This window comes from Corvus cornix, chromosome 3 (genome assembly GCF_000738735.6).
Source record: "Corvus cornix cornix isolate S_Up_H32 chromosome 3, ASM73873v5, whole genome shotgun sequence".
NCBI classification, from domain to species: Eukaryota; Metazoa; Chordata; class Aves; order Passeriformes; family Corvidae; genus Corvus; species Corvus cornix.
In genome coordinates this window covers 56,281,591-56,303,567 of record NC_047056.1, presented here as the reverse complement: position 1 = coordinate 56,303,567, position 21,977 = coordinate 56,281,591, and the positions used below count along the sequence as shown (strand labels likewise).

At 38.0% G+C, this 21,977-nt stretch overlaps 1 protein-coding gene across 1 annotated transcript in view; it reads left to right on the top strand.

Moving 5' to 3' along the window:
- Positions 1–1,157: 1,157 nt before the first annotated feature.
- The window catches only part of ESR1 (estrogen receptor 1), a 163,453-nt gene continuing 142,633 nt past the window's right edge, over positions 1,158–21,977 (top strand). Inside the window, 1 exon segment of the mRNA XM_010400810.4 lies at positions 1,158–1,196. Within this exon segment, the coding sequence (XP_010399112.2) occupies positions 1,172–1,196 (25 nt within the window). The 5' untranslated portion in view covers positions 1,158–1,171.

Below are 21,977 nucleotides of genomic sequence, written 5' to 3'. Positions count from 1 at the left end.
AATTGCATTCTCTACTCCTGTGTTTATCCAGAAGGTCTTGTGAGACAGTTGCATTGAAAGGGTGGGATTTTCAATATTTTTGCCTTATAACTGCAAGGTGAGGGTGACTGCATTTAAAGACTAGAACAAGAAATTGTTTCCTGTCCTTGTACTGTTAAGATATACAGCATATTTCTCTTTTCCTTGGTCACAGTTTCTCTACTGCTGTTTACATTTTTCAGCAAACCCCCTTTCTGCAATAATTGTCCTGAGACTCACTAGCAACAAGGAAATGCTTGACATTTTATAGAATGTAAAATTGTATCAATCTAATTTCAAATGACCAGGAAATGGTGAAAAAGTTCGCTGATACAGAGGTAACTTATGTTTCCTGTAATCCCAAGAACAGTGTTTTGCTAGAATTTATTTGCTACAAGCTTTACAAAACTGGAAGAGCTAATCTTCTAACAGGGATACCTAGACAGAAGCCTTAAAATCAGGGTATATTTTATTGTTGGACAGAACTTGCATTTGATCACTAATTCGTCTGTTCAGCTTTTGACTTGGATTCTTTGCATCTTTGTTTATATCTTTATGGTTAGATTATTAGATTTATAGATTTACTGGGATGTTTTACAAACATATTGGTCTGCTACCATATTTTTTACTCGTGAAAGAATTGAAAGCAATCTTTGAAATGTGTTTACAGTTCACCCAATTATCTTAAGAGTATATCCTTTTAAAAAAATTGCTTCCTCTCTACAAACAAACTACTGGAAACCTTAGCCTGAAAATGAAAATGGTTCCAACGGTGGGAGGCTATTTTTAAACTTCAATAGATTTATTTTAAATTTTGATAGATCTTATTTTCTTTTAAAGTCTGGTGGTTTACTAGAGCAGTTAGTAGGTTTAGTTACATACCGACACAGGCTGAGATTTATGAACCTTTCCCGTATATTGAAAAGGTAGCCAATGCCAGATTGCAAAGTTCAAGGCATTACCCATTTTTCAGCACAGCATAGGTAGCCTTCTAAATTTAACACCTTCTGCTCATATGGGCGTGTTATCATGCCCACGATACGTCTTTTCTTGAAAATGTGTTTCTGGTTCAGCTTCTTTGCTCCCGAGACTTTTCTATTTTGGTTCCCAGTGTCATGTGATCCTCCTGGCCAGTGAGAGCCCCGCAGAGGGAATGGCAACAGCCTGCTGGGAGCAATGTAAGTCAGAAAAAAACTTCTGGTTTTTGCAGTTTCTGTCCCTCACACTCAATTTTAAAGGCTGCTTTTACCCTGAACCTTTGCTGGGCACACCCAGTTATACCTATGGAAATGCTTGGAAGTTGGATGTTTTGCTTTGGCTTTATTTTTTACTCTTTCAAATGTTACTTTTCTTACTATGTTCCTTTTTTCCTGTGTCCTGCAGTGTCGCTGAGAAGCCTAAAAAAGCAACAGAAAACAAGCCAAAGGTATTGCAAAAGCTGCCTAAAGTATGTTTTAAGGTGAATATTTCAGGTGTAGCAGTACTTTGTTTAATGTGTGCTATAGATGGTGCCATAAATCCTGTGCTGCAGTTGCGAAAGAACGATGTGACCCCCCCGTCCTGACACCCAGCCCCTCAGTCAAAATCCTTCATGTAGGTAGAAGGACAATAGTAAATAAAATAATCTGATATCACATGCTGCTGCCTTTACCAATTGGCTGAGACATAAATGGGGAAAGGACTTACTTGAATTTAAGGGCAGTCATGCACCCAAGGCAGTGTATAGTTTTTCTGATATGAATGAAGTGAAATACTATATTTTGATCTCCGCTGATGCTGAGCAATACTTATAGCATATGATCTTGAAACCATGTATTTAGTGAGATTTGTCATTGGGGTGCTTCCCAATGACATATGGGTACAAAGGAAGAGTCTGATCTTTCTGGTTTTTAACACAGGCTCTGAACTCGGTAAAATTTACCTGGTAATTACTGAATAATGATTTTATCTAATGGCATTTTTTTGCATTAATAAATATGATTTTCCAAAAATCATTCTCCCCGATAGCTGGACATACATATATATATATATATGTTTTACTTATTTTCTATTTTGGGGGTTTGGGTTTTTGTTTTGATTTAATTTGGTTTTCTTTTATTTTTCTTTCTTCCAAATTACACGAGCTTTCTTTGGAGTTTACTTTTAAGTTTTGGAGTTACTGTTTAAGTATTGCTAAGCTTATTTTAAACTTGGGTCCCTAAGTAATATGCCTTGATATCATATAAAAGTTTGAGAATGAGTGTTTGGAGAAAAGCGTAGTGAAATAAGCTGGAATCTTTCTATTTCCCTTCATGGCCTATAGCTTGGACCTCAGATCACATCACTTGGAGGTGCAGATGCCATTACTGCACATTTCACATTTCTGTATTTCCTTTGTGTTTCTGATCTATACTCTAATGACCAGGTATTAAATGAAGGACTGTTGGAAGACTTTTTTCTCTTTCCCCCTTCCCCAAATTAATTTTGAACAGAGAAATTTGACTTAATGGTTACATTGAAGTAGAAAGAGCACGTTAGGTTTTCAGATCAGTTCTCATTATCATAGGCACTGGAAAAAAATGTCCGTAATTCTGTGTTGGTTGAATTGTTGCAGTGTTGGAAGTGCAACAGCATCTAGGTATAAATATCTGACCCAGACACTGAAAACAAATAGAAAAAGCCATACTCATTGTGCAAACTAGATGAAATTTAGGAGCCAATCTTACAGGACTTTAGTTTAAAGGTTTGTGTTGCTGGTTTTGATGAAAAAGTGAAGCATGTGCAGAACTGAAGATCGTTTATTCTGATTTAAAGAAAAACATTTGTCCATTAGATTATAAACCAAGTTCTAATCCAGTGTTGCTTATTTGCCTTCGCTTCATGAGTTTGCATAGTACCAGTGTGCAAATAACGGGAATTTTGAGATTGCAGCTCAGAGCTGGATTCCCTGTTGCTTCCCACAACGTAATGCTTGGGCTTGTGAACACAACTCTCCAGCCTAAAAATTGCGCCAATCTTGTGGTAACCAGAGAAATTGCAATAGGTAAAATATAATGAGTTAAATGAGAAGATCTGTGTTATCACTTCTTTTCTTTTTCTTTTTTTTCTCCTACTCTGATTTATTTACTTCATACATGCTCATCGGTTGTCTTTGTTTCTGAAAAGGAACTTAAGAACATACTAAAAAAATAAAAAAGGGGGGTTGTGGACAGTAAAAAGCTTGTCTACAAGGACAGTCAAACAGTTGCATCGGTTTCCCAGAGAGGCTGTGGAGTCTCTATCCTTGGAGATATTCCCAAATGGGCGCCGCCCCGACCCTGAGTAACCTGCTGTGGGTGACTGCTTGAGCAGGGGGTTGTTCTGCGTGACAGGGACTCTGAGGTCTTTCCAAGCTGCAGCGATCCTGTTAGTCTCAGAATTACCCTCCGCCATTTGGAGCTGCAGACAGTACTGCTACTCTGGGGAGAGATCAGAAGTCATGTATAGACTTTAGTCTTAGCCTGTCACTCTCATATTTTAGACCTTGCCATTTTGCTGCCTCAGTTCAGTCATTAATCTTTCATTTGGAGTGATGGCCATGATTGCCTTGCTGGCATTGCCCAGTACACCCCGCCTGAAATGTCACTGCCCAGCAAGGGATGGCACTCCAAGCTACTCCAAGTTACTTCAGGCAGCAGTCTCTAATCCCATGTCTTTGTCTGCTGTCTCCTCAGGCACCACAGTGTAGCAGAGTGGTAGGAGGAGACACTGCTGAAAAGAGTAAAATTAATGGCAGTACTGTGGGAAAAGTGTAAGCAGAAACTAAAGAGACGGGGCCAACATGGGTTGAGTTCTTACACCCATCTTGCTGCTCTGCTTGAATCTCACTGTGGAATTTCCAGAAGCTGAGGAGGGGGTGTAGGAGATTGCACAGGCTGTGCCAGGGTTTGTGGAAGGAGGGGAGGAAGAAGCAGACCTCATGGGATCCCTTGGAGGCTAATGTAAAACATTAAGCCCCAGTCCCATACACTGCATGCAGAGCTGTACCCTAGAGACCTGATGAATGGTACAAGAGAACATGAGATCTCTGGGTAGGAATTGAGAGTACAAAAGTAGAGAAAAGACAAAACAAAATTTTAATTTTTTTTTATCTATAGAAAGCAACATAAAATGCACATGGAAAGTGTAGAGAGTTCAATAATACCTTTCACATTAACATAGGGATATAACTTTAAATAAAAATGGCAAAACCTAATAGCTTGTGTTTCAGAAAGATTATTTTAAATCTCTTTTTGCCATAATGCTATAGGTGATGATTTTGCTTAAAGACTATTTATCTTGATGAGATTTGGAACACTTGTCCTGAAAGCAATTGCCAACATAAATCCAAACAGGTGTGACTGTGAATAAATTCAGACTGGAGCTGGAAAAGTAGATGGGTTCAGCCTCCTATCAGAGGGGTAGGCTAGGACATGTCGCTGTTTACAACAGGCTTGGGGAGTTGGCTACAGGAGGTGAAGGTTTGGTAGCAGGATTACACTCAATGATTCAGATGTCTATTTTCATTTCTGGCTAAATAGTGTAATTGGAATTTAGACAGTATTTTTTTTCCTGAAGAACACAAATTATAAAAATATGACCATTTATTTTCTTAACATATTATTCTCTTTTATCTTTCTTCATTTTTGGAGACTAATGGTATAGATAAATGGGAAATAAATTTGTGCAATACTTTCTTGCAGATGGATATGATCAAGGGTGAAATACTCCTTTTTATTAATTTTAGGGTACAAAACCCCACATTCCAAGGAGTCTGCAGCAGCTCAGTCTGCCAGCATTCAGTTGATGGTTGCAAACTAGTCTGAGAAAGAAGATAAATCTGGAGGAAAAGATTTTTAAATAATTACTTGGTATTGAAAAATTTGCTAGATCTGCAAGATATAGATATATCTCTATATATATAGTGGCTGGCATTTGTTTATTTGCAGATTTCTTTGGTCTGTAAAAAGCCCTTTTCTATATTGCACACTAAAAGTAAATTTATTTATAATTTCCCTGACCTATAATTTGGGTTGTTGATATTTGCTTTTTTCTTTTTTAATAATTACTGTTACAATTGCATACTGCAGACAAAAGAACAGAATCTTGTCATTTAAGTATGTTCTAAAATCTAAATGGTAAAAGTTGGCTAGTTTTTAAAGTGGAAATAGTATTTGATTTTGAAAATATCTTTTTTGGTGGCATTTTTCTATATATTTATTAATGCTCAAATAAAAATAATAGTTTTATTACAAAGTACTTCAAGTACTAAAAATACCATTTGTCTTGTGTTTGATTATTTTAAAAAATTGAATAGTTAAAGGAGAATTATCTGCAATGAAACAAGGCTGGAATTATGTGTTTATATTTCCAATATTTTATGTTTGAAAGAGTCCAATTGCAGTTCTGTATAGAGACACTAATTTTGTATCTGTTCAGTTCTAAATAGCTTTCATTGACAATTTTTATGGCTTCCAATAGCACAGCAATTACAGGTTAGATCTGCCAAGATGCCTTGGGGATTATCATAACTGTTGATTCAATCTGTGTATCATCTGTGGCAGCTAAACATAAACACCATAAAGCCAAAATTGGTCAGATATGAATTTTGGCAATTTTGTCAAATCACTTGGTTTGAAATCCAAACCAACAGAAAATGAAAATCTTCTTTAGACTTCGTCCTTTGCAGCTTGCTAGATAACTTCAGTGTAACTGTCTATAGTTTTGCCTTCTACATTCTTCAAGTGGAGATAAACTGGTTGTGTCTTCACAAATAAAATCATTGAGATTTTGTTTTGCAATTATACAGTGGGAAGAATTTCACTGCTCATTTTATTGGCTTCATCAATTTTGAGGTAATGGACTTGAATGGTATTTGTGGGCTCACATTGCTATATGGCTATAAATTGACAGCCTGCTTATTCATTCCAAAATACCATTAATCTCAGACTGTGCTGAGGCAAATGTACCTGCAACTGTTGCCAGGCTGTGTTCCCTCTGTCCCAAGAAATCATTCAATTTCTGCTTGTATTGTCTTCCTCTGGCTTTGTCTGAAGGGCACTTTCTATACAGGCACCGATATCTTGCTTGGACACATTTGGATGTAAAAGCAACCCTGAACTCTTAATTTCATATGCTCATTAGAAAGCTGTGTGCATTTCACAAGCGAAATAAGTGATAATATTTTTGTCCCAGCCAGTCTGATTGTTCTGCTTTGTCAACCTGAACTTTATGTAATTTAAACTGGGCAATTCTTGTGGATTTGTTTATAGTCCTGTGATATGTGTTGCTCTATCCAGCTAACAGCTGCTTTGCACCAAGCAGGACAGCCTTCCGATGGTGTTTCTGTGCATGCTGGTGTACCAGTGCTGTGACCACTGCTCGGGGGCATGATGCTTGTTGTAACTTCTCGTCAGGCTAAACAAGACTCTGGGCCATGTGTCAGGCTTTATTGTAGTTGCCTTAACTGGCAACCAGCCCACTGCTTTGACTCAAAAGGTGTTGGGTAAAAAGCCCTTAAATTCTAATAGTCCACTTCCTCAAAAATGATGGCTTAGAAACCCTTAGATTTTGTACAGTACACTTCACTAAGTTCTCAGCTCCCACAACAAACTTCTCAAAGGTGCTGGTTAACAAGCCACAACACATAACTAAATGCTGGTTAGCAAGTCACAGCACCACTACTCAAAGGTGTTGGCTAAAAAGCCACAACACCCTTCCACAAGCTTCCCGCTCCCACAACAAACTTCAGTACTGAGTAGAATATAATAGCCATGCTTTGCCCATGGCAAAGCAGGGGAGGAGAGAGATAATGAGAGAAAAATAAGAGAACAAAGAGTATCAGCAGTCCTTAGATTTTGTGTTGGTCTGCTGCACGTATAGTCCGGAGCAGGGGAAAACAATGTATGTGAAAGAAAGAGGAAAAAGAGAGTGAGGGGACCGGATCCCCTTCTGTGTATTGTTAAACTGTGCACGCTTCTCTGCGTCAAATGGATTTTCCCCACTGTTTTGTTGGCGCATGCCTAGCCCGCCCTTTCAGCCCTCCACCAGGAAGTGAGTCAAAAGGACTGAGCACCAGTGCCAAGGTGAGCAGGAAGCTGGCTCAGCACCGTGCTGCCCCACCTCTGCAGGAACCTCTCCTCTGATCTCCTTGTCTTAACCATGTCATGTTTGAGACAAAACATGCCAATGCCTGGTCCGCCACCCCTAGACACACAAGCGCTTGCTCTTGCATATGCATGTGCAGACTTCAAAGCAGGAGGGCTTCAAGGGCGCCAAGTGAGTGAAATTTTGTCATTACATGCATCGTGGAAATTCATAATTATTTCCTTAACACCTCATTTTTTGTGGGGTAGTCTTTTTCTTAATAAAGTGTTTGCTGTTTCTCCCTGGCAGAGTTTGTATGCAAAGTGCCCATTGCAAACACTGGGGAAGTAAATTTAGAGAAAAAGGGAGGTTGACATAAGAAACAGAAGATTACTTTCATAATTCCTTTTGGACTTTTGACAAAAAATTTTCTTACAATATTGATTTTTTTTTTCTTCCTTTATTTCTTTTCTCTTGAAAGCTAGCAACATAAAGGATGCACTGGTAGAAATACCTTTACAAATAAAAGAGAGAAAGCTAGAGAAAGCTGAATCAAGAGAAACTCAAGAAGCTTCATGAACTAGATGTCAAGTCAATTATGATATTTTTTCTTTTTTTAAACAAGAACTAGGCACAAGCAACTAATCTTTTTTCCCTCAGGGATTAAACTGAGGCAAGTAAGACAAACTGTTCAGCAAATTTGATCTTTGGTAACTTAAAGGATTGAAAACTAGACAAAACATTGTACAACTCATTATGTTCAAGGTAAAATATTTGTTCTTGGGAAATGTGTACTTTTTGAATTGAATCTGTATCAGCTGCTTTGGTGTTACCAACCCTTCAACCCAAACTGTTGCCACAGTTCTAGTAAAAACTCAGCCAGTTTAGGTCCTCCCACCTGGATATCTGGATTGGGATAGAACCATGCCTATTTTGTGCTGCTCTCCTGTCATGGCCTTCCTGGTGGGTTTCCAGACACTGGTGTCCGTGCACGTGAAAGTGTGGCAAAGTTGTGATGAGACAGTGGGGCCTGGTGTCCTGGTTGGCAGTAATGCTAGACATATTCCTCGAGACTGCCTGAAGAACCAGTCTTGTGTCCCTGTGAGGAGTCAGTCTGTGTTTGGTACACTTTTTGGAGCTTTCGGTTTAGTTTACCCCAAATGGAATTTGTTTTTTTGCACATCCCAGCTGCTCTGTAATCCAAGACAATGAAGGAAATCACTTTAAAACCTCACTACTACTGTGAACAAAACCAGTAGCATAGACACAGATTATTCTTATTAACCAATTTCCTTCCCTATTGTAACTAATGTCACTAATTTGTCTCCGCAGTAGATCTGCTCTAACAAGAGAAATAACTCCTTATGAAAGACAGGACCTTCAGGCTTTAAAGCTACCTATGCACTTACAGAAACATAAAGGCAAAAACAGATATTTTGGATATAAGTGGAACATTCCTTCTCTTAAGAACACTCTTTAAAACTCATTATCTCTCTAGTGATTGAAGTCTAATGCATGTAACTCCAAAGCTTCTTGCACACAAAGCACTTCATCACTCTTGACCTAAAGAGGAGCAGAAACATTCTGCATTTAAGCAGAAACTTATTTCTGCATAGGTAGAAGCATAAGGTAAGGCACTATGACTTGCTTCTGCATAGACACAACTCAGAGTGTATCTGATTCATGCTGGTAAGTTTTTGCTTTAGTCTCATTTGTTGAATCCAGCTTAAATTGGATGGCTATCCCAGTACTGAGCTGTCATAGCAACCAGATCATGTAATTTGTTCACGGTGCTTATCCACATTTATCTTAAAGCTCAGTTAGGCTGTTTTTCCTCTCATGGACAGGCTGATCTAGACCTTCACTGTTCTGTCAGCTGAGAAGCTTGTGATTTCCATAGTAAATTTATTTGCGGTGCCAGCTTTCTTTCTTTGTCCTAAATACCTTGAAATACATTTATGCCTAACTTACTTATAGGGAGTAATCAGCTTTCCTCTGATCTTTGGTGCTTTTTAGTCTAAATGAGTTGAATTTTTAGTCATCATCTGTTTAATATACTCTTTAACCTTCAGATCTTTATTGGATTCCAGCTGCCGTTTCATCCCATATTTTATGTTGTGAAATCCTTTTCCAACTCATTGCAGTTGGCCCTCACTCTTACTACCCTAACATGAAAAAAACCCCTTGCAAGTTATTTGTCAAACCTTTTTTGGCTTGGCTTATTGCATTTTTACATTCAGTCTGCCAGAGTTTTATTTTGTCTTTTATTGTCCTCAAGACAGCAGCTTCAGGGGTTTTTTTGAAGGGCTGCTTCAAATAATGTCTTACATTGGTAGTTAGCTGTTTTGGTTTTCCTTATGTTTGCTCTGCATCACTCAATATATTCTGTGTACTAACTAGAAATATTTTGTCCTTCAGTTTGTCTGCTTGGAAGTTCCTTTGTTGCAATTTCCTATTTTTTCCAATCAAGCAGTATTTTAAGGGATTTTTAGGCTTTGCTTTCTCCTGCATAAATGCATAATTTAAGGGCTTTATGACTGCTATTAAAAACTGGCTCTTTGGTAGCAAAATTCCAGATCATGAGGCCCTGTCAAATTAGTATTTGCTTATCTTGTGGGTTATGTGTTTGTCTGCTCTCTGAAGCATTTAATAGTGTCTAAAGCTTTTGTTTTGCAATCATACACAACTTTGATATTTACTTGATTGTGTTGGGACCATTTTCTGTCTGCTGACATAGTTTGTCTCATCTCTGGCAAATATATATTTGGCAAATATATATTCTGTATCACCAGTCACCAGCTACAGCATAGTTGGAAAAATCAGGAATAGTGAAAGTGTACTGGGTGTTCCCTTCTGTGTTCTGGTCAGGGCAGATATGTTTGAATTTTCTAGCTTTTTAAGAGTACCATCAGTGAGTCTTTCTTCTTCCTCCCCTTTCCTCCCCTCAAAATAGTATAATGCAGCTGAATATCTACTGCTGGTAAGGATGTTTTCTGACAGCTACATTTTGTTTCCTGCTATTAATTCTAAATCTCTTCTTAAATTGTGCTGTATCATGCATCTCCTGTGCTATTTTCTTTTTAGTATGTTGCATTCTGAAACATGTCAGCTAACTTGTCCTCGTGACTATCAATTTCCGGCAAGTTACTAGACTAGCTTAGATATTTTATTTTCTGATCTCCTCCAATCTGACAGTATCTTTCTCATTGATGTGGTGACTGAATTTGGTATGTTGGGATGGGGATTCTGCACATTTGAAGAACATGTCGCTAAAATAAAGTCACCACCTTCTTGCACTTACATGAAGCAAGAAGAGGACGCTGGAAATGCCTCAGCAGTGGTAGGAAGCTCTGAGTGGCAGTGCTGCTTAGGTTTCTCACATCACTGTGTCTTGCAGTCCATCATGTTCTCCTGTTGTCTCTGCTCTTGGCATCTGGATGCTGTGGGGCTTCATGAGACAGACCTTGGGAGACATGTCTTTGCTGCAGAGTTTGCCTGACAGATAATTCCCACAGAATGAGCACAGTCCTGTTTCTAGAGCTTGTGTGTCTGAAAAGACCTGCTTTGACCACCCTTGCTGACTTGTTTTGTAGCACAACCTGTAGGAGCTCTCCAAAAATTTTTGAAATATAGCTGGTTGAGGAGAGCAACTCTGCTTCATTACTTGATATCGGTCTGATATCAGCATGGCATAGGTGTCTGATGGGAAATTATCTGTGCTGTTAAAAAGGGCTGTTCATTTCTAGTCTTTATGTGTGTATTCCCAGTAGGTGGTGTGTCAGGGACAAACAGAGGCAAAGGTGACTCTACTTGCTATTGTGTTTCTCCCTACTGAACTGGGATTATCAAACTCTATGGGCACAGGGTAAAATTGACAGCTCCTGTTTGGCTGTCTGCTAGTGCTGAAAATCTTTTTGAGTCACTTCTCCTCAGGACAGAGTAGTATGCCTAGCAAATGGCTGGTATCCCATGCCTTCCCCCTCCCCACCCCCCACACAGGCTTTTATATTTAGCTGTAATGGAAATTATATTGCTTTCCTAAAGGAAGGTTATGAAACATTCCATGTTGTATCCCTTGATTAAAAGCAGTATTTTTGTATTTATTATTCCAAGTACTATATTTTTTCTGCACATCTGGTTAGTAATGCTATTATTCTTACATTCTTCTCCATTCATCATTGCATTTTTTAAAGTCTATTAAACAGTTTTCTTTAATTTTATTAGACGGCAATTTGATTTGTTTTACCAAACTGTTGGAATGTTGTATCACATTCCTTACAGTAGGAAAAATATATTACACAATGCTATTGTTCTTATCAGCCAAACATCTTGAATTAAGATTTATTCGGTGAATTTAAGAAGAATCAATGTAAACTTATATATAATATCCTTATATAATGCTATTGGTTGATATTATTCTATTAGTCTCTACTTCTAAATTAAAACCTTGATTTTTCTGAACCAGAACAGACTTACTGAATGCTGCTGTGGTTTTTTTTGCATTACTGTTATTGAGAATACTAGTTTCATTTTAAGAATTGTCTGGTGTCAATATTAGGATTTCTTTTTTTTCCTAAATGTTTTAGAAAACAACCTTCCTTGCCTGAACTACTGCCTTATTTTTGTGTCCCTTTGTTTTAGTTATTAATTATTATTTAGATTAGTTATTAATTTTCTAGAATTCCTGAAATGCTGCCTTTATATTTGTTTTCACTCTATGAATATATTCTCTGCGTGTGTTTAATCTTGCCATTATCGTTTGAGTATCCAAAATTTTATTATCCCAAACTATTACTAAATTTATAATTTTTCACTTGTTCATCTTTTAAAGCAAAGGTGAACCAAATTTTACTTTTCCTTTTTATTTTTTCAATGGTGATATTTTTGTGAATTATAGCTTTTCCAAAGAACCAGTAAAGTATGATTAAAAAATTTTCAAATACCATTTATATTCTCTAGGCAAACATTTGCTTTCAATTGATTTTAATCCTTATTGCTTTCATGCCTGTGAAACTGTTTCTTTAAAATGAGAAAGGGATATTGTCTGTGTGTATGTATACATGTATATGTATGGTTTAGTCTTGAAGCAATTACAACTTCTTTCAGTCTAGTTGTTATCAGTGGCATCCCTGTGATTGTAAACTTTTTCTGTTAAATTATTATCTCTTCTTCTTTTGTCAAATGATATGTAATTTCCCCAAGCTGGCTCCAGCAATTTTTGATTTGAGAAACTACTGTTTAAGATTTTTAGGGTATCCAAAAATCCGTTAGCACTCAAAATTCAGAAGAAAGTGCCCTGTGACAAGGATGGCTCACACTCCATATTTAGTTTTGCTCTAGTCTTCTGTTGAACTCTTTTATTCTTCCTTTGGATATTATTGTTCTTTGATCTGTTACTTTTCTTTCCTTGATTGTAAATTCCCATCTTTTAACATATATCACTATATTTGTAGTGGGCTTTATATATTTAATAACATACTTAAGAACATAAGAGCTTTTCTGGATCTGTGCCCTAGTTTCTGCTGCCTTCCTTTTTTATGACCGCTTTTATCTTGTGTTTCACTTTCTTATCACTCATTCTTCTTTTTATATTGTTTCCTTACCTTGTCTACACATCCCACAACTCTCATGCAATTTTCTTTCTTGGCTTCTCTTTTTCCCTGTCCTCCTTTTTCAGTCTTTCACATCTCTACTCACAGTTAATAGCTCTAAAGAATGATTTACAGGATCAAGGTTACTATTCTTGACTCTGTGTTCATTTAGCTATATTAGTATTAAAACAACCTACCCTGAGAAAGCATCTGTTCTATTGAACATATATGTACCACTGGAATCATCGGGAATGCAGTTATTAACACCCTTTCCCCCCCTTTGTTTTTGTTTCTCATATAACTTCTGAATTATAGTATTGGAATTAAGGAAACTGCGGATACAGTGGCTTGTAACAATTTTGCAGCCAGTTCCCTTTACCTTCATGGAACTGCTAATATTGCTATCTTAGAAAAAGCAGTCAGTGAGGACATGAAGAAATACTATGAATGAAATGAAGAGCTAATACAAAATACTTCCACTGTTCTGCATTGTCTGAGTTCATAGGTGGTGACAAAATCATTGACACTTATGAAGTTTAAACCACGAACCTTACCCTGTCTGGTTGTGCTAGTTTGAAAACAAACCAGTGAGAGGCACTAAGTCAGAATAACAATTTAATGGAAATTAAAGAAAAGGGAAAAAAAAAAAAAAAAAAAAAAAAAAAAAAAAAAAAAGGTAAAAGAAAACACTGTCAAACTGACAGGGTCAAGGTACAACCTGACACCCTGTTAGGCAGGGTGGTGGTAGCAGTCTGGTAGAAATGGTGGCTGCAGTCTTCTGAAGCAGTGATCCTGTAGTAAAACAGTCTGCTCTTCCTCAGGAAGTCCAATGGTGGCTGTGTAGCTCCTGTCCTCTGGAAATCCAGTGGGAAGCCGGTCTCTCTGGTGTTCAGCCTCAGATTATATCCACGATGGGATGCTTGGTTCCTCCCTCTGGGTGGAGCATCTCACAATGGGGTAATGAGTCATGAGGCAAAGTGTTGATTAGGCTCATTAACAGAAGATAGTCCGGAGGGAGTTATCTCTGAGTCAGGCGGCAGGACAATGATGGGCAATTAACAGCAAGATAGTCTGGGGGGAGGAGGCAAGGAAACACTGCCCCACCTGATTTCAACGGCTGATGGGGATGGTAATAGAATACACTGCAACCCAGGACACTGGTAAATGAGAACATTGACATTACTTCCTACTTGATGGAAACTTACTTTGCTTCTATTCCTTCATTCTTTTCTATTCCTTCCTTTCTCCCATCCTCATAACAGAGCTGGTCTGTTCATACTAAAATGACTGTTAAATTGAAATAGCAAAATAACTCACCTCTAAGTTGCCTTCTAACTTCGAAGCATATTAACTTGTTCTGGGTGTACATGATTGATGTTTCAGCAATTTTCTTCATTATTGCTTGGCAACTACAACAGGCAAGTTGGTTTTCCATTCTGTTGATGGTACATCTTTGAGCAAACAACTTTCTTTCCTTAGTTGACCCAGATGTGTCAGCCAATGAGGTAGAGAAACCTCCCCTGTCTGTGTTATGTTTTGTGTTTGATCTGGGGGTTAGTTTATAAGGCAATGTGAAGGTTAAAGAAGACACCCTCCATCTTGGTGAAGGATTTCTTCATCTTCTGGCAAGCCTGTCCTTTCTGCACAATGTTAACATAGCAAATGCTTATGAAGAATACTTGAAGTAATCTTGTCTTTGGAGCTTTCTTTGTCCTGGAAGCAGGGGGAAATGAAGGAAGAATTCACCATTGGCTGAGCTGAACTGTTCCCAGCGCTGCTGTAAAGATGCTCTGGTGGTATGTGCTGTGGTTTGGCTCAGGCTGGAAGGCACATTCAGCTGTGTTGCTGCAAGATGTAATCCACAGGATGAAGCACTGTTAGTTGTGTGTTTCCACACTATTTCCCTGAAACATAAAGTTGCAGTTACCACTTGATGCCTGGTTCAGAGGGAAACTCTTTAGTCCCTTTGCTGGTGGACTTTCTATTGGCTGACAGTCATCACCTTTTTTCCTCTTGCTTGTTTCCTTCTCATTGTTATCTGTTTTATTTTTTGCTCTCTATCTTCTTTTGTTCAGGCCTTACCTTCTTCACTGTCCCTCCATGTTCCCTATACCTTCTTAGGTGGTGACATTTCAGACCAAGACTGCACTTTCTGTCCTGTGTGGTAGCTCCCTGCATGTGTGCTGCTCCCTGATTCCTTTAGGGATAGCCCTTGTCCCTCTTGCTGACAGGGTCTGCTGAACGCAGAGACTGTTGGGACTTCTTTCTAGATCCTGTAGCTACCAGCTCTATCACATCCACAACTCTTGTGAGTGGCAGGAAGGTTTGCCCATGCTGTCTTGAGAAGGGAGGAGAAGCATAGCCAGACATAGCCTGACATCTTCAGATGATGAAGAAGTCTCTGACTATTTTCTCAGTGTAGAATGGTTTAGGAAAACTTTGATTAATTTCATCGTTTGAAAATGGTTTTGGCTGCAAAAGTGTTTTCAGAGAGTATGAAAGTCAAAAGCATAATTAAGATAAATTTGACAGCTTTCAATTTCTGCAGCTTATTCTCACTTCAAACTGCCACAAAATCTGAGGAAGAGGTGACTCACAAAGCTGCATTTCTGTAACTACCTTTGAAGTATCTTGTTTTTTTCCTTTGGAGAACAGTTGCTTCCTTTGAGTCTGAACAAATACTGTGAAAAACTTAGGCTTCATTCTTTAATGAATATAGTAATGTGTGCATGTGTATATATATATATACACCTACATATATCTATACACATGCATATATATGTGTGTATGCATACACACACAGACACATGCATATTTAAATATTCTTGTCTTTAATGACGATGCCATTAGCACAAACTAATTTCATATATCAATAAGTTAATTTTGGAGAGACGCTGCTTGTCTCTGTCATGGTTTGGGGATGGTTCTCCCAATTTAGTGCTCCCACTGAGACTCTGCAAACTATGTGCTGCTTGCTCATTTTCCGCCTCCCCCTTCCTTGCGGCAGGCTGGAGATGAGAACTGGGGATACAAAAGGTAAAGATCATGGTCTGAGATAAGAACAACTTACTGGAAACAGCAATGAGATAAGAAAACAAACAGCAACAACAACAATACCAGTGACAGAGGGTACAAGAAATGAACGATTCACATGGAACCCCCTGACAACAGACAGTACCTCACTGCTCCCTCTGCATGCTGTGTTGATCCCAGAAGGGAGCCTTTCCCCCATCCCTGGAAAATGATGTGAGGTTGTAAAGAATAACTCGGGGTCTTAGCCGTGTCACCTCCTGGCTACTGCAAAAATTAACCCTCTCCTGGGACCAGGACAGGCTCTTACTCCCCTGCTCTCCCCTCAATGTCTTTCAGATCTGAAACTATATTTTGCTTTTTCTCTGAAAAGTATTGCTATACTCAAATTATGGTGTTTCTCAAACTGGCATTTCGTGTAGATTTCTGGGTTTGTTCTTTTCTTTTAGGTTATTAAAGGGCTTCCCTGGCACCTTTCAATAGAATTTGTCCTGCATATGAATTAGAAAACAATAAAGACACTCATGCACACACAAGCTTTTTCAGATTATTCTTGTATGGGTAGAGAAGAGGGTGTCATCTTTTACCTGAATGGCTTTTTAAAAATTCCATAATAGCTTGTTTCTTGTAAAGATAGCTGATGGCTGAATGTTGGATATAAAGATCTGAAGTATTTATAAAATCTGTCAAAAGAGACACATGCATTCTTTATATATTTCTTACTTCTAAGTGAGCCTGCCACAACTGAAAAATTGGAAATAACAAGCATTAAACTAACCCTTAAGTTGTTGGAGAGCTCCAGGAGAACATCTGGCTTAGTCTCATCCAAAGACAATCAGCCTTATAAACAGTGATGGTTTATTAATTTCTGTGTATGAATAATAGCTTTATAATAGAAATATCTTTGAGATAGCAGGTGAAAACACATTAAGGTCAGAAGCTTGCAAAAAAAGAAGCAAGTGTCTAAGAAGGGCATGATTAGCAATTAGAAAAGATGTAATTCTCTAGGCAAGTTTCAAGGAAGAGATTTCCTATTAGAAAATCCTCTCAGACACACTTGTCATGGTAGGTTACAGTTTATGAAAGTGAGCAGTGTTCAGGAAGAAGATAAATGGTCTGACTGACATACAGGAGTAGGAAATGAACTTTCCTGGATCCTTTTCACATGCACAGGTTGTTCATAGCTCTTGTTCTCTACTACTCTTGACCCATTGTCCACTCACTCTAATTCTGATTCTACTGATAATTGTGGGATCCTCAGGAGCCTTTCTCATTGTGATTTCATACTTAGGTGGGGTTGTGTCAGATGGCTGTGATATGACATTAATTAATGAATATTGACATATTTCTTGAAATTTTCATGCTGATATTGCTATAGTAATATGAAGCCTTGTTGTAAGAGTATTACTGGGCATATCTATTCTATTAATAGACACATCCTTGAAACTTTTAACATTATGTCTCAGTTTACTGTTGGCTTTAAAAGTCTGTCTACTTTTAAAAAGATTTCTAGTTCTTTGCAAAACAGCTTCTGTATCAATCTTCTCAGATGAAAACACCCTCTAGACACTTGGTGCATTTTTTAAATTCCAGGTATTTTTGCTTGGTTTTTTCCCTCCTTCTATTCTCTTGCCTGTTCGTTTGTCTGGGTACCCTTAGCAACATCTTTTACTGATGGAAAAAAGCACAATGCTTTCTGTAGTGTCACGGTGATTGAATCAGAAACAGAATTTACTTGCCAAAGCTTTTAGGTTTTCAGTTTCATTGTTCCTTTTACTATCCTGGACATTTAGTAGTGTGTATCAGGGGGATCTACAGATTTCTGATTTGTTTTTTCCAATGCTCATATTGCAACCTTATGTGGAATTAGGAAGTGGAATAGTCAGCTGTGTGTGGTAGGATCTCTGGCTTTGGATTGGACAAAGAAAGTATTCCCATTTATATTTTGTGTAATTGCATATTATGAGCTGCAGTCTTCAGAGAAATCACTTTTCAGAGTTCCTGTGATAATTCATTGTGTTCTCATTATGCTGCTGAGGAATTATCTGTAAGAACTGAGTCTCAATTTTTGCATCAACTCCCTTAATTCTGGAGGCCAGGGGGTGCTATAGGTATATGCATTATAATCTGTGTAGGTTTAGTAGTCAATATGAAGCCTGTTGTAAATTTTAAATTTCTTACAGTTCTGAATTCTGAGTGTTCCATTTCTTAAAGAATTATTTCAGTGGTGTGTGTACGTGTGCCTGCACTGGTTTCTAGTATAATTTGTATGTATATGCATCTTATCTGAGTGAGACAATGGAAAAATGAGGCTCAGGCCTGGAAGATTGGCCCTGGGAGATGATGGACCTTATAATGATTTCTTTTCTTAGGAGAAAGAACTTTCAGCATGGAATGAAATGGGGGAGAAATAGTTTATTTCCCAGATAAAACACACATTTAAAAATATGAGTAAATAAAATATATATATACCCTTATGTGTGTTTTGATGTTTTTTCACAGTTGGAAGATTTTGAAAGAATAATTTTCTTAATCAAACCTTCACTATTTGAAAAGAAATATGATTACATTTAAATATTAGCCAAGGTGAAATTATTTGAACTATGTATTCTCAGAAGCAGTTTAATAAAACACCTGTTACTCCTTTCCTCCTGCTCTAACCATTCAGATGTGTTAGCAGATAGGAAGTGTGTGAGCCTAATAAATTTTTCATAAAGTAATAACATAGTGTACACAAATGTTCACATATCCTGAGTGGAAAGGAGACATCAGTAAGTTCATATAGAGCATGTCATATCTGTTTTTGTTTGTGTGTTAGAATCTTTGACGAACTAGTAATTAATTAACAGATGGTTTGCAGGTGGTAAGACCTGGGCTGAGATTTTTTTTTTTTAAACCCCATTTTCCCAGAAGTGGTTATATGAGATTACAAAAATCTAATCCTCGTCTTCTAGGTTTTAAGCACCTTTTTGTCATGCTTTCTGATTTCCTTTTCTAATATGCCACATTATTTTACTGACTGCTGAAATGCTATACAACTGATTTGAAAAGGTTGTCATTAAAATAATAATTTCTTTATTTTCCACTGCTAACAGTGAAGGACTAAATCTATATATCATTTCTGTCTTCAAGGCAGCTTATGAACATGTTCTGCAGACGTGTATAATGTCTGCTAGCTTTGTGTGTATACAGTTGTACATGTCTGTATGTATTCACACAGCGACTTTTGCAATTTTTATTTCTTCCCCAGGGGACCTTGTCAGACATGTATGTCTTTTGTGTGCATTTGAAAATCATTTCAGTTTGGAGTTTGGAGCTGACTTTGTATTTAAAAAATAATTAAAAAAAAAAATTAGTTGCTAATAAGAATATCCATTGATACACTAAAATGAATTTAATTGTTTAAAGATGAGTAGACTACAGCCAAAAAGGCTATGGGCACGGTTTATGAATGTTGACATAGCATGAAAATAAGTAAGGCAGTGATTTCACTTTATGAACAGTCTATTAGCAATGTTGACTTGAGACATTCTGGCTGTCCTGCTGGTGATTCTCACACAGTTACAGTCACCCCCTCTGTAGAGCAGACTTGCTGTTTGTTGAACTGTACTGTAATCTAGATCAGGGAACAGATCTAAAAAAAACTTAGTAACTGTGAGAGCTGTGTGTATGTGTGCATTTTAATCTTGGATCAGAAAACGGTGCAACCTGCCAACAGTACTTCTGGTCCCACTGAAGTAGTGGCTTAGGTTTAGGAAGGAACTACTGAAAAATGAAAGGCCAAGAACCCTCTAAATCAGGAAATAAGCATTGTAGAAAGGAAATATATTATCAAAATTCAAGCTCTTTTGCTCCCATTGAAGACCACGTGTGTGAGAGCATTGACTAAACGCTTCTGTCAGGCTTGGTGCTGTGACCACTTCCCTGGGGAGCCTGTTCCAGTGTCCAGCCACCCTCTGGGTGAAGAACCTTGTCCTAATATCCAGCCAAAACCTCCCTGACACAACTTCAGGCCATTCTCTCAGGTCCTGTCACTGGGCACCACAGAGAGGAGATCACTGCCTGCCCCTTCTCTTGCCCTCACAAGGAAGTCATAACTGCAATAAAGTTTCCTCTTGGTCTCCTCCAGGCGGAACTGACCAAGTGATCTCAGCCAGCTTCTCCTCAAGGCCCTTCACCAGCTGGAGCAGCTTTAAGGGTTGACTGGGAATTGATCAATCTCACAGTAATGGTCCTCCAGCTCAGGGCACTGAGACCCCCCTTGGTCTGTCATTGCTGTTGAAGACAGAGATAAAGAATGCGTTAAACACCTCTTCCTTGTCCATGTCCCTGTTTGTGAGGTGACCATGCTTATCCTGTAACAGGCCAATGTTATTTTTACACTGCTTGTTGCCATTAATATATTTGAACGCACTGTTTTTATTGTCCCCCACAGCTCTGACCAGTTGAGCTTTGTCTGCATGAATTTCCTCCCTAAGGTGGCAAGCACGATCTCTGTATTCTTCCCATGTCACCTGACCTTGCTTCCACTGGGCATACACGTTCTTTTCTGTCCTTATTTCTAAGAGAAGATTCCTGTTCAGGCAAGTTGGCCTTCTGCCCTCTCCTGCTTGACTTATATTTGGGAATTGTCTGCTCCTGTGCCATTAAGGAGGTGATGTTTAAAAAGCGACCAGCACTGATGGATCACAGCATCCACCAAAAATATTTTTCCAGGGGCTCATCCCATCAGGTTTCATGTATACATACCCCTGATGTCAACTCTTTGGGAGGGGGCCAAAGCCTCAGCTCCTCTTGTTTCTTCCTCATGCTGCCTGCATCAGTGTAGAAACATTTCAGGTGTACTACATTGTAGCCAACACCTCCTGAACCAGTTTGAGGGATTGCACTAGGGCTCATTTCCTCAAGTTTTGGCACAGCATAAAGGGATAATACTTCCACAGATAGAGTCCTAGACAGATGACTTCAGCAGTGATGGGAAAAATGGTTATGAAAGTATTTTGACTTGGACCCATTACCTAGGACTAGGGAGATTTTCTCTGTTGATCTGTATAGAAATTACGTCTGACTTTGTTGGTCATACTGGTGCAAAAGGGGTTTCTAGTGGCCAGACTCTGACCTGCGATGTTTGTGCATGTCCTTTTTCCCTGAAGGCAATCGGTATGAATGTAACTGTCTTTAGTCTGACATATATCCAAAATGATTTCTTTTTGAAGGGTCAACTTCAAGTCAACATCAGCTTATCTAAAATCTATTCTCTACTGTCATTTGCTACCATATGTATCTGAACACAGTACATTATAAATGCAGCTCTTTCCTGGAGAACTGAACGTCACCATCTGGGTGTGTCAGCGGTTTGAAGGCTTATTTTTTTTTCTTCTTGGTTTGATTCAGGAAGAGAAGTGGGAAACTAGACAGAGCAGTTTCAAATAAATTCCTGGTGACCATCGGCTTTTTCAACTGCAAATTAAGACGAAGTTCTGAAAACATTTTAAAAAGAATGGTGTGTTCGTTGTGGTTTTTCTATAAGTTTTGCTTGCCTTCCTTTTCCCTCTTTACATTCATTTTTGAATGCTGTTTTGTATGAGAATAAGGAATTTTTTTTTTTTTGTCATCCAATTTGATACTTGATGGCATATATCACAACTCTACTTACTGTGTCAGACAATGTCTATTGGCACATGTTCAGCATGTCTCCTGAGAAACAATGTGTTTTCTCCATTGACATTAAAATATTATTTCAGCAGTGAGACTGTATTCTAGTAAAACAAAGTAGGTACAGATACTTGATTCCTTACTGCTAATGAGAAAAATGTTTTTAACTGCTTTTTCAGTAATGTTCACATTACTGAACATCAAAGCAGAAATATGAATACTGCAAAATTATAAGAACTGCTATTCCATTCTTAGTTCAGTTTTAAAGTTTATGCTGAGTATAGGGTAAAATTCTAATGACATGATTGCATGATATTTCTTCTAAAATCTCTTTTTCTGGCACAAAATACAAGAGATATAACTAATGAACGTTTAGTCCATGTTTCATCATCATTGTGTAATGTATGGTAAAGTCATTATTTTAAATATTGCTGTTAAAACGTTTTGGAGATTAATAACTTTATTAATTTCCTTTAAATCTTTCTGTGGTTTAATATAAGGCACCATTTCAAAATTATTGAGGAAAAGAGAGCAGAAGTATTTCTATTATAGAGATCAAGGATGGGATAAAAATTAGATTAGTAGAATTTAGTCTTTTGA